Source organism: Centropristis striata, chromosome 4, assembly GCF_030273125.1.
Source record: "Centropristis striata isolate RG_2023a ecotype Rhode Island chromosome 4, C.striata_1.0, whole genome shotgun sequence".
NCBI classification, from domain to species: domain Eukaryota; kingdom Metazoa; phylum Chordata; class Actinopteri; order Perciformes; family Serranidae; genus Centropristis; species Centropristis striata.
The window spans coordinates 29,263,997-29,277,799 of NC_081520.1; the positions used below are offsets into that span (position 1 = coordinate 29,263,997).

The following is a 13,803-nucleotide window of genomic DNA, read 5'->3' on the forward strand; positions in this document are numbered from 1 at the left end:
GATGCGAAGGAGCAGCGGCTCTATTCCGAGCTCCCTCCTGATGTCTGAGCTTCTCACCATATCTCTAAGGCTGAGCCCAGCCACCCTACGGAGGAAGCTCATTTCGGCCGCTTGTATCCGCGATCTTGTTCTTTCGGTCACTACCCAAAGTTCATGACCATAGGTGAGGGTTAGAACATAGATGAATATAAATGTAATTGCACTCGACTGCAAACCGCCCCAGTGAGTGCTGGAGGTCCTGGTCTGATGAAGCCAAAAGAACCTCGTCATCTGCAAAAAGCAGAGATGCAATTCTTAGGTCACCAAACCGGATCCCTTCCTCCCCGCGGCTGTGCCTCCAGATCCTATGCATGTTTACCACGAACAGAATCAGAGACAAGGGGCAACACCGGCGGAGGTCAACACCAACCGGGAACGTGAACAGACAACATTTAGAGACCTTCTCCTTGCGACTTGCAGCCGCAAGGAGGCGACCCTCTCCTTCCTCGTGGGGGGACCCCAACACAGCGGTGCTCAGCCCGGGGCTTGTGAGTATTCCCAAACCCGCCCGGCACCTCTCACCCTGGGCAACTCCGGAAAAGGAGAGAGTCCAGCCTCTCTCTAGGAGTTTGGTTCCAGAGCCCATGCTATGTGTAGAGGTGAGCCCGACTATTTCTAGTCAGTAACGATCCACCTCCCACACAAGCTCGGGTTCCTTCCCCGCCAGCGAGGTGACGTTCCACGTCCCCAGAACTAGTCGATGGAGCCATGGGTCAGCATGCCCAGGTCCCCGCCTTTGCCTGCCGCCTGACTCACTACGCACTCGACCCTTAAGCCTAACTCTGCGGGTGGTGAGCTTGCAGGTCGGCGGGTCCACATGATTTCTTCGGGCTGAGCCGTGGACGAAGGCCCGGCGACCAGACGCTTGCCTGCATGCTCCCCTCCTGGAGCCAGGCCCCGGTTTACCCGTGCCGGAAGAGGTACACTGTTGTTCGTTTTCCCGCTTCATAAGGGTCTTTGAAGCGCTCTTAGTCTGGCCCCTCCCCTGGGACCACTTTGCCTTGGGAGACCCTACCAGGAGCTACTGCTCCCGACAACACAGCTCCCAGGATCACTGAAACACAAACCCCTCCACGGGGTTTACCAATCAGGAATCAGTTCAGGGAATACCAATCAAACTGGTGTTAGGTAAGGGTTAGGGTTCAACGTTAAATTTTTTCCACAGAAAAAAAAAAACCATATATATAAATCAATTGATAAAAGTAGACAGTTGTATAATAAATATTGCTGGTAAATATGATGTGCTAAACGTCAGCATATACAGTAACTCAGACATGCTGTTCTATGAAGCATAACATGCAAAACTTGAGCATTTAATAACACCGAAAAACCGTTAAACTACCAAACACAGCAGTTTGACAGTTGATCAGTTTTTTAAAGGTAAGAGTCATGATGTGATATGTATGGCTTAACCGGGTATTTCTGAACATTTTTGATTATTTTAAATCAGATTAGTAACTCAGGCTATTTTATTGACTCAAATATCAGAACACAAACATATAAATAGCTCTACCTAATCCAAAATTATCAAAATATATTGCATGTATGATACAATGAATTGACTAAATACCATAAGATAAGACTCTCCTGTCTGTGCCAATGAATAATAAATTAACTTGAGTCATGCTCAAATGGGATCTCGTAAGTCTGAGGACATTATAGTACATGTCAATTATTTCTATATAAGCACAGCTGTTGTTGGACTCTTCCTAGTTTATAAGGAACATATGCTCTTTTTCAGATTCATTCCTGTGTTTTAGGGTTTCTTCTAGAAAATGTTAACATGCTTTAATGTTCAAAAACATATTTTTGTTTCTCATACTGTCTGTCTAAATATACTGTAACTTTATTCACCCTCTGTCTTTTAGCTCTTATCTCTTTAAGAGCCCCTTCTGAAAATGCCAACAAGATCTCCAACCTCAACGACTATACGAATAGATCCTTTGTCAATATTACCTCTAAACGCCCCATATGAGCATTTAGAGGTCCGTGGTACAGAGCGGAGCATTCTAAAATTAGCGCACACATCATTATACTTGCATGTATGGTTCACGGTTGTAAAAAAAAAAGTGCAGTTTCTGTGAATTTATGCTACAAAACCACTCACCTAGGTTTAGAGCAAAAAACTTTATGGTAAGGTGTTTTAAAAGACAGTTTAAACAGTAAATAAATGTAAATGACTACCAGAAATGACAGTTGCGTAAAAACATGATGCACAAAATGTCCAATGTCTGTTTGACCCAGCCACCCCTCTGACCGATGGGGTTATATTCTTGCGAGCCTGCATGTGACAGAGGAAGGGAAACCAAATGTCATTGACCTGTTGAATTCATGTGCTCTGATCTAGACATCCTACAAAGACTGTGTTGTCTTATTTCATAGTTTGTAGGTTGGTAGGCAGTCCAGGTACCCTAAGGTGTTTTTTTTATTTGTATATTGCATGTGACCTTTAATAAAGGACACTATGAGCTAAACTATAGTAAAAAAGTATATAGTGTAATAATTGTTGTACATTTAGCAACACTGCTGTGAATTTATGACTGACAGGATGAGTTTATGGAGCAAAATGAATGGTGCTACACGTCATCTCACAACAAGTGAAGGTGGAGGGGGAAAGTCAGACTGATGGAGACTCATATCACTTTTCATTTTTATTGTCAGGTTTAGGTTCAGGAAGTGGATGCACACAGTCTTTATATTTTTAATTATAATCTAAATTATAGATGGGATTTGGTAGCAACTTGAAGGTATAGAGCCCAGTACATTTTCAAATGAAACATGGTGACTAATGGATGATTACTTATTTGGGATTGATGAGAGCTGTTGTACATGGATCACCGTCCATCACTGGGGGAAAATGCGACTCCTTTCAATGTCTTTGTCGCCTCGGGTCGTACTGACTGATGGCATTGTCTGCAGTTTCACTTTTACAGAACTGTTGCTTTGAGTTTATTTAAAAGAGGCCCTCTCTGTCAGATCAGATTTCTCCACATGCTTGTTCTTGCAGGATGTCATTGGTTGTAAATATGTGGACATCCTGGGAGATCACATACTGTAGCCTGAAGTCTGTGTCACTGTGGCTCCAGAAGGCGGCAGAACCTGATCTTTATCAGCCAAACATTCAAGTCCAAGTGTATGAGCACTAAAAATCTTCTTGATGGTGTTTGTTCACTGGAACACAATAAACTGTTACCAGTGAGTGTGCTATTTTGTAAATCAACAGCGACCACAGCTGGTAATGTTTTAATTTAGAAAATAAAAAATGTTATAATAATTTTATTTTATTTTAATTATCATTCGACCCAGTGTTTCAATAACTTTTATGAGAGGCACATATAAAACAAGATCTCCAACCTATGTCAACACCACCCAATACGAAACATATGAGTATTTTGCTGTTCGCAGTACAGATCGGAGCATTCTAATAATAGCACACACATCATTATACATACATGTACGGTTGTAATAAAAGTTGCCGGTTTGGTGAATTTATGCTACAAAACCATTGACCTAGGTTTAACGCATAAAATGTCCTGGTTAGGCATTAAAAAGACAATTTAGTAAATTTAGTAATTTAGTAAATAAATTGTACGTAATTGTTTGCCGCTGATCTTAAACAAACCGGCATCACCAACTGTGCACAGAGTGCTCATTGTAAACAAACAGAGGTTGCTAAGTGAACACATCCTGCTGCAGCGCATACACACTGTACTGCTACAGAGCTAACTGCTGCTGCTCTGTTGCACGTCACTATCACCTTGTCCCACTACGCCGGACTGCACTGTGAAAGGGCACAAATATCCCGTCTTTGCAGGATCACTATGAAGGCTGTAAGGCGACGGCACTATGAAAGAATCTAATGTCTGTTTTGTCTGTGCTTGTTCTGCTCTTTGTTGTAGTTGTTTTGGTCTCTGTGTAGTCATTTTGCGTATCTTTGTGGTTGGTTTGTCCATTTTTATAAATCGCTCTAAGTCTCCATGTGTTTTTTTTGTGTCTCTTTGCAGCTGTTTTGCATCTCTGTTGCTATTTTGGTCTCTTTGCATTCATTGTATAATTATTCATAGTCATTATAAATCTCTGCCCCGTTGGGAATGTGTGTCTTTGAGTGTCATGAGTGACATTTTGCAGATGAAGACACCTTGGGCCTGTGCAGTCCCATTCAATAAATCTCAAATCACATCTAGACAGCAAATGGTCCATAGAACATCATTTTTCACAAGGTGTTGATAAGCAACAGATTCATGGATGGATAGCTGAATGGGCACAAGCCCAAATGTGTCAGGCCTGATGCAAAACAACAACAAATACACATGTCCATAAAGAGGCACAAAATAACAATAAAAAGACACAAAATAACAATAAAAAGACACAAAATAAGCACAAATCACTAAAAAGAGACACAAAATAACTCCAGAGAGACAGAAAACAACTTAAAAAAGTCAAAATTATACAAAATTACTCAAAAGACACAAAACAACTACAAAGAGACACAAATGACAGAAAGACAGAAAATTACCCCCCTAAACAACAGAGGGACACAAAATGACGTCAATGAGACAAAACCACAAAAGATCTATAGCAACTAGAGATGCAAACAGCAACAAAGATGCACCATCAGCTTCCTTAAAATAAGAGACCGGGGTTATTTTAACATGTTGTCAGTGTCTCTTTTGATAAAAAGGCAAATATGGAACATATAATTAGAAGTAAATGTCTCACTCTTCTGTCTATGTTTCTGCTCTCTTTAGCGCCACCATCAGGCCTGGCCAGGTCCAGGCCGTACCAAGGTGTTCGAGTCAGAGACCCGGTAAAAGAACTGCTGAGGAGGAAGAGAAGTCTGGAGCCGCAGAGCACCAAGACAGCGCCCCCTACTGCGGTGAGGACACCAAGACACATTTATCATGCACGTTAGATCAGCATACATTTACACGCTGAACATAACAAGCAATCATTTCCCACATGCTCTGGGAACATATGTTGCGCCCTGCACTCTGTCCAAATAAAATACCTTCCCAAAAATCCTTGCAAATACTGAAATCACATTGTTCCTTATTGTCACAGCATCATTAGTCATTAAACAAATAAGGCCAGGATTTAGTGCAGCAGCAGTTACAGTATGGAGCAATGATTGCTCAGGATTATGAGCTGTTGGACTAATCAAACATCTCAAACCTGTGCTGTGTGAGATTTTCACAAAGTTTTTTTTATGAGACACACAGCAATAATATTAAATGTATTTGTCTGTAAAGAAAAAAAAGAAAGATTTCTTGTCAGGTTTCTGACAGCTAGTTCGACTTCATAAACTAGTTTTTTCTCTCTCTATGATGTACTGGATCGTGTCTAACATGTTGCATTTCTAATAGCATTTCCTTCCACTTATTGCTAGTGAGGATTTATCACCAGTAGTCTCCAGGCTGACATACTTCACTCATCACTACTGCCTTGTACGCTTTCTGCAGCAGCAAGGCCACTGCAGAGATGAAAAGAAATGGGCTGAACAACCTGATGCATGATGCTGGTTGTAAAAATGGACCTGCACACAGCACATCTAGATTGTTCTGTGTGTGCGTGTATGTGGGGGTCATTTTTTCCAACTGAAACATTATTGAACAAATTATAGATGGCATTTTGAAGAACTGAGAGAAAGGGCCATCAGGATGTGAGCAGTCAGGACCCAGGGCCTATCCCAGAGCGAAGGGGGAGGGGGGGTTGTACTTATATAATCCAGGTGTTTTTCCATGACAGTTACAGCCATTCCCAGCATGGCTCCAGGGCTGGGCACACAGCCCTATGCAAAATTACTTGCAGCCTTGCCAAAGAGCCCTCCCTCTTGCTATTTATTACACGTACGGGACCAGGAGAACACACACACACACACACACACACACACACACACACACACACACACACACGAAAACTCACCTCATTCACACCCTTTGATAAGAGAGAAGAAAACAAGATGAATCCCTTGGTACTCAGTGTATCACGTTATCTACTGAGGGGTTGCACAATATGACTGATAATACTCATACTTTCACTGCGAGGTATTTTCTGTGGAACATGATAACTGCTCTTTTGACTCAGATATTAGGTCAATGTAATTCCTTTCTGAAGTTCATGTATTCACGTTTATCCTGCCATATTAAATAAATAGTTCAACATATTAGGAACTTTATCTTTTCGATTTCTTGCATCAAGCTATATGTCACAAAAAGCAAGCATGTAAAAAACATGAAAAATGTACAAAAACCAGGGGAGCTCCTACCTGTCACTTGTATGACAAACTGTCTATTACAATGCAGCTTGTTGTTTTTTGTGCTTCAGGTTTTGTATGGATTAAAGAAAACAATATTTAACAAGTCAATTAGTAAGCTTTAAAAGTGCCAGCAGCCATATTTTCCTCACCTGAACAGAGCCAAGCTATTGTCCTTTGTACTCTGCATGCCAAGCTAAGCTAACCAGCAACTTCATATTTAGCTGACACTGTATAAATGCTTTCTTCGACTCTCGGCAAGAAAACAAATAAGGATAAATAAGGACAAATAAGTTGTTGACCTCTCTGTTAAAAACACTAGACAAGTGCACTCAGCAGTGTGCAGATCCCAAACTCCACTCAGAAAACAAGCATTTTAAAAGTTGTTTGCTTTAGTCTTGCAAGTTTTTTAGAACACATTGGCATCATGTTGTCATTATTTTGACATGGGCCTATATTTGATCTGTTTGTTGCTATAAAGTCACAGCAGAATCAGTTTATATTGTACCATCAGTCGTCCAGACATCCACAGTTCCCTGGAGAAAGCTGTGACACTTACCAAGCAGTATGGACCTCCAGATCCTGTTATAATGACAGGGTTAGGTTTTCCTGCAACAGGTGCAAAGTAGCATTTGATGAATGAAAGCAGCATCAATGGCATCATAGTCATAACACAAATGTGATCCTGTGATCCTGGGGTACTGTGATGCACATTTGCTGCATTGGTAATGCAACAGACGGCATTTTGCGAAGGCTTTTTTTTAAACTTATCCGATTGCCAGAAATATCTTTGCTATATAACTGAAGCAGTTGTTAATGACTTTTAAACCCTACCGGCTTGAAGAGTAAGAAGTCAGTTAAGAGGGGATTCAATCGTCAATGAAACAGGTTTATCAAAAAAGATGAACAACTGCAACAATAAGAGGTCATTCAACAAACAGTAGCATGACAGACAGACAAAGATTTTATTTAGATTTAGAAGGGAGAAGCTTGTAGCATGTTGTCAAACACTTGCACCAATTCCAGTATGATGCTTTTAAAGCCTGTTAAAGTAAAACATATTAACAGTAATGTCTGCAGAATATCCAGAATAATGAGGATACTATTTCTGCAAAACTGATGAATATGTTTCTAGAATAACCCATTTCTGTGAGCACCTCAGATACAGCTAATTCACAGCATCTTTATATATTTGAATGATGCATTGATTGGGATGAACTGCCTCTTTAATTTCTGACAGTTTTTCACTTTAAATTAAGGTCTTTTTTGTGTCTGATGTGAAGAGCAGAATGCTGACATGCTGAGCAAAGGATTATTGTTTAGCCAGGGCTTTAGTTTGAGGTTTTTGTATTTACCGTAGTTCCTTGTTAAAGTGCACTTAGTTTACAGTCAGCATTTACCTTACCACAAACGCCATTAGATTTATAGATGTAATTAAAACTGAACCTCTGCTCAGCCTCCGGTAGGAATAGTAGCTCATTGTCTTTTTATTCAAAGGCCAAATGTGAAGAGGTTGTTTACTTTCAGCATGTTAATGATTCATTTTTAAAGTCCTATGACCCTCAGTAGTAAAAGTGACATTAGAGGAGTCTTTTGGTGAGCGCTGTCATACTGTAACACTAACCATCTCCTCAGTCCCTCTGCAGTCTTTCAGGCATCTGACAGCACATGCCCTGCTGCCACTAAATATGCCCTGCTGGCTGACTGCAGGCAGGTGAAAGCACTTTTTCACCGCTGCTCGTGTCAGACAGCGCCTGAAAACTGACACCAGCTGTCAGGACTGTCACTGAGCGGCTCCCTCTTATTCCTGCTTACTATTTTCTCACTTCAGATTCTGTACTGCAAATATATTTCTTCATATGTGCACACACATGTCTTTCAGCAGTAGACACACATAGTTCTGTAGACACTGGGTCTACTCTTTCAACAGATAAACAGATGACTGGGCAGAGTCTTGATTTTGGGTGTTAATATTTCTGATGTATTCATACGTTAACTGACAAGGACGGAAGAGGATTAGGGCTAGGTAGGAGAAAAAAAAACAATGAGAGGAGGAAAAAAAAATCATTATGCACTTTGAGAAAAAAGTCGAAATGATGAGAATAAAGTCAACTTTTTGAGTTTGGTAAAGTAGACTGCAAGCTACAACCTGATTTACCTCAATATGTCTAATATATGTCTAAAAAATGCACATAAATTACATGAAAAGATTCAGAAAATTCAAAGAAATCTCTGCATGTAAGGCTCAAGACTGCCAAAAACTAACATCCATCCATCCATTCTTGTCCGCTTATCCGGGGCCAGGGTCGCTGGGGCGGGAGGCTAAGCAGGGCATTCCAGGCACCCCTTTCCCCAGCCACAACGTCCAGCTCCTCCTGGGGGACCCCGAGGCGTTCCCAGGCACCACGACGGTCCGGTACAATGCCCGCATTACTGTTGATGCCGCACCAAACTGTCTGTCGATCTCACGCTCTGTTCTACCCTCACTCGTAAACAAGTCTTGAACTCCTTCGCTTGAGGCAGTACCTCTCTCTCCACCCAGAGGGGGCAGTCCACCGTTTTCCAGCAGACTTGGAGGTGCTGACTCTCATCCCAACCGATTCGCACTCGACTGCACACCACCCCAGTGAGTGCTGGAGGTCCCGGTCTGATGAAGCCAAAAGAATCACATCATCTGCAAAAAGCAGAGATGCAGCATCTCAGGGCGAATCTCATCCAGCCCTGGCGCCTTGCTGCTGGGCAGCTTTTTAACTACCTCGGCGACTTCTGCCAGGGATACTGATGAGTCTTCCCCTGAGTCTTCAGACTCTGCCTCCTCTGCGGAGGACGTTTTGGCTGGATTCAGGAGTTCCTCAAAGTGCTCTTTCCACCGTCTGACGGCATCCCCAGGTCGGGTCAGTAGGTCTCCTCCCCCACTGAACACAGCTTGGGCCAAGCCCTGTTTTCCCTTCCTGAGTCGCCCAACGGTTTTCCAGAACCTCTTTGAGGCCAACCGAAAGTCCTCCTCCATAGCCTCCCCGAATTCCTCCCATACCCAAGGTTTTTGACAACTCTGCTCCTCTCTTCACCCGATGATACGATCCTGCAATTGATCATCGATCTTTGGCCTTGAGTGCTCTGGTACTAAGTACACTTATGAGCAACTCTATGTTCGAACATGGTGTTTGTTATTGGTAATCCGTGACTAGCACAGAAGTCCAATAACAAAACACCACTCGGGTTTAGATCGGGCAGGCCGTTCCTCCCAATCACCCCCCTCCAGGTACCATCATCGTTGGTCCACCGCGAGTGGTACCCCTTCCAAGACACCACCCAGAGACTCCAAGAAGGCCGGGTACTCTGAACTGCTGTTCATTGCATAGGAACAGACAACAGTCAGAGACCTTCTCCTCGCGACTTGCAGCTGCAAGGAGGTGACCCTCTCGTTCCTCGGGGAGAACTCCAACACAGCGGCGCTCAGCCGGGGGTTTGTGAGTATCCCCACACCTGCCCAGCGCCTCTCACCCTGGACAACTCCGGAAAAGGAGAGAGTCCAGCATCTCTCCAGAAGTTTGGTTCAAGGGCCCACGCTACGCTTGGGGTTGAGCCCAACTCTTTCTAGTCGGTAACGATCCACCTCCCGCACAAGCTCGGGCTCCTTCCCCGCCAGTGAGGTGATGTTCCACGTCCCCAGAGCCAGCCGCTGGACATGGACATGGCTCAAGAGGAAGAGGACCATCCAGATTGTTACCAGAACAAAGTTAAAAAACATTTGTGATAGTATAAGGGTGTGTTGGTGCCTGTGAGGCCACCATTCATGCTGAATGCTACATACAGGTGTTGAGCAACATATTCTGCCATCCAGATGTTGTCTTTTCCAACGTATCTATGATTATTTAAATTAGACAATGACAGGACACATTCTGCAAGTGTTACAACAGCGTGACTTCAAAGGAAAAGAGTGCCGGTACTAGCCTGGCCTGCCGGCAGTCCAGACCTGTGGACGTCTAGAGATATAAACTTTACTTGTCAGACCTGAGTACTGTTAATAGTCTTCCTAATCTACCTCCATCTGTGGGTGCAGCCAGACTCCACCCTCTCTCTTAAAACAAGATGTTCTGGTGTAAAACAACGGTGTCCGTTGTGCCTTCTGGGAAAATATCTAATTTCACAATCAGATGAATTATTAAATTGCTGTTTCCAGTTGTGGTGTGTGGGAACATGTATTCAATGCTGTCTAACCTATAATTGTGAATCACAAATATGTAATTACGAATTAAAATTTCCAATGGGAAATATATATGTACGTTGATGCAATTATTTCTACATTATAGTGGTAAATAGTAAAGTAGTGGTTAATAGTAAATAGTGGTTAGTAGTAATAGTAAATATGATATTTACCAGCTGAAAAGGTAACTTTCAGACTGAATTACAAGCTTGGGCATTGCTCGTTGTCTTATATATGGATATTTGCCCATCAATTTAACTATATTTTAATGTTTTATCATACTAAAAAAATGCACAAAATCCAGCTTAAGTTATGAATGAATCAGTAAATAAAGATGCACAAGACCGTACTTGTATGTGAATACACTAACAGATTGTGGCTTGTATCTCAAACACACACAAACAGACTTTAATTCTAATTTCAACCCAGCTGCTGCTCACACCTGGACTTGATCAGTTCAAGTGTAAATACTTTATATTTATATGTCAACATCAGTGCAGACTAGTTCTACAGCAGCAACAACCGGTTATGGTTTTACTACAAATTACTGACGTCCTCAACTCACTTTTTTTAATCTGTGTTTTCAGGATGTGGGCACACACAACAGCCAGACATCATACACACAAGGTACAGAACATGTTCATTCCTAACAGCTATATCTGAGAGTTGCCTTACACATTGACCCAGTTGATTCCTGGAAGTATAGCATGTGTCTCTACATGTCTTTGAAGACTTACACTTAAACTTCTCTTCCACAATCAGGCATGTTTGGCTCTGATGTTGCCGGCGGCTCCCCAGCTGAGCCGTCGACCCCAGTCAGTGACGGAGGCCTGCAGGGTGCAGGATGGAGAGCTGCACCACCTGCCAGCAGCACCGGCCTGCAGCCTGCTGGAACGCTCTGGTCTTCATCCGACTACAACCAGCAGGACCCTTCAGCTCAGACTCTGGCCTATCCACCGACCCCCACCCTCACTGCTGATGTGTACATGCAGACTCTCTGTCCCAGCTACACCATGTTGACCTACACACACGCGCCATTACTCACTAACTTTGGGGTGAGTACAGGAAATGTTTTACATCACAAAAATTAGTAAAAAATCCCAATAGAAAGAGAATAAATCCTGAGGTCCAGCATCATCACTTCTGATGCAAGTTAAACAGTCTTTTTTGCCTTGAGATTCAGGCACAATATACATATATATATATAAATCATCTAAAAGCTCAACCCACAGAGAAATGCATCAGAGACAAAGGCACCACCATTCTCACAGAAGTATGGTATAACATTCTGTGACATGAGAAGTACGGCAGTAGCAATGCACTCCCTGTGCTCACCAAGGCGTGTCATGAGGAGGCAATGAGACCTTGCAGATCAAAGCGGGATGTCAGATGAGTAGGATGCATTTGTGTAGAATGTGGCCAGACCACCTGTGAATGTGATCTGAATGATCAGATCTCACACCTGTACTTAGAGCTGTTCAACTGTGATCAGACCCCCAGGACACATGTTAATGCAGGTCTGAACAGGAGTAGAGCTTTCTGAAGGCATATTGCTCAATTCAAAATCCTCAATATTTCCAACAACGTAAATTTCAAACAAGACAGGAAATTGCAGTTTTGACTTTGTGTCTTTGCTCGTTTTGGTTCCTTTGGGATCAACGCTAACAATTGTTTTTGTTTCAGACCATTCCTATGGCTCCTGGACAAGGCTCTCTCCCTCAGATGGAGCTCCAAGACTCAGGGTTGACCTACCTCCCCTGGGCCCAGCCCATCACCACCATATCTACCATGCAGAACCCAGGGGTCCAGTTTGCCCCCGGCTCTGCAGCTCTGCCCGGCTCGCCTCTGGTCCACATGCCCCTGTCCATGTCTTTGACCACCATGATCCCTCAGCTGGAGGCTCAGAGTGTAGATCATCATCACCCGCAGATACTGGACCTCCAGGAGCGTTCAGAACATCAACTGGACCCCGAGCCACAAGGCCATGAAGACCCAGGAGTAGAGCCGGAGTCACCAAACCTCCTGGATAAACTCCTGGAGGATCAAAAGGGTGACGACGAAGAGGAGGACAAAGACTCGTACAGCAGCTCAATCTTTATTCCCAATGTCTGAACATGTGTTTTTCAGTCCATAGAAAGCAGCTTTTTCAGTTTGTTACTCAGGGGCCTCCATTAAAGGATCATTTGGGTTTATTGCAATTTAAGTTTATTAATGTGGTCATAACTTTAACTTTTTTAATAGCACTGTGCTGCAGAGATTGAGGCTGGATAAAAAACTTGAGAAAAGTAGACATCTTACCCTAAATCCCAGACACTCAGGGGCCCCGAAGGCCAAAGATTGTCTGTGTGATAATGAATTTGTAATTAACAATTTGTATTATGCACAAAGGGCTAACCTACTCTAAATCATGTCAAACTGACAGAGCTTTTTAATATATTAAGACTGTTTTTAATTGTAAGATATCAATGCTTTTCATAACCTGTAATTATTAGATTTATGATCATGTTAGCAGCTGCTTCCTTTTTGCAGCAAAACCTGTCATTGAAAATCAGGAAAAGGAAGGCCATTGTCCCGTACAGTAGGAGTTATGCTTGAGACATTTTTCGGAGAAACAGTTTATTGCTGTCCATCTGCTCACAGCCGAGAGGCGTTTTTCTTAGTGATAAAATCTGTCATTAACGCTGTCAGTTACCAGGAGCCTGGAGAATTATCATGTGTCCTGCAGAGCTGGTTCCCCCCCAGGTGACGATTTGTATCAAAACAGAAGAAGAGCTGGGCTCGTATTAAGTAGAGGATGTACAAAGATTGAATATGGTAGTCAGTTTCTGTCGTATAGCATCTGATATTTTACAGCATAACAACAGGGAGTTTTTTTTAAATGGAAGACAAGATGAGAATTATAATGTGTTTGGAAACAGAGTGCCATGTGAGTCCTGCAAGAAAGTATTAAAAAGAATATCAGTGAAATTTGTATTCTGTAATAAAGATCTATGAAGTCTTAATGTTGATACTGCATTAAGAACAAAAAAAAATACAACAAATGTTTAGTTATAAGTTATATATACCCAGTTATATATATATATATATATATATATATATATATATACAGTGGGTACGGAAAGTATTCAGACCCCCTTAAATTTTTCACTCTTTGTTTCATTGCAGCCATTTGCTAAAATCATTTAAGTTAATTTTTTCCCCCCTCATTATGCACCCCATCTTAACAGAAAAAAACAGAAATGTAGAAATTTTTGCAAATTTATTAAAAAAGAAAAACTGGAATACTTTTGGTATATATATATAT

At 42.3% G+C, this 13,803-nt stretch overlaps 1 protein-coding gene across 1 annotated transcript; it reads left to right on the top strand.

Moving 5' to 3' along the window:
• Nucleotides 1-2,609: 2,609 nt before the first annotated feature.
• On the top strand, nt 2,610-13,571 carry LOC131970725 (POU domain class 2-associating factor 1). Its single transcript, XM_059332145.1, has 5 exons — nt 2,610-2,655; nt 4,788-4,915; nt 11,087-11,126; nt 11,262-11,554; nt 12,183-13,571. Exons 1-5 carry the CDS (start codon nt 2,610-2,612, stop codon nt 12,609-12,611), a joined length of 936 nt encoding a protein of 311 aa, XP_059188128.1. The 3' UTR covers nt 12,612-13,571.
• The last annotated feature ends 232 nt before the right edge of the window (nt 13,572-13,803 follow it).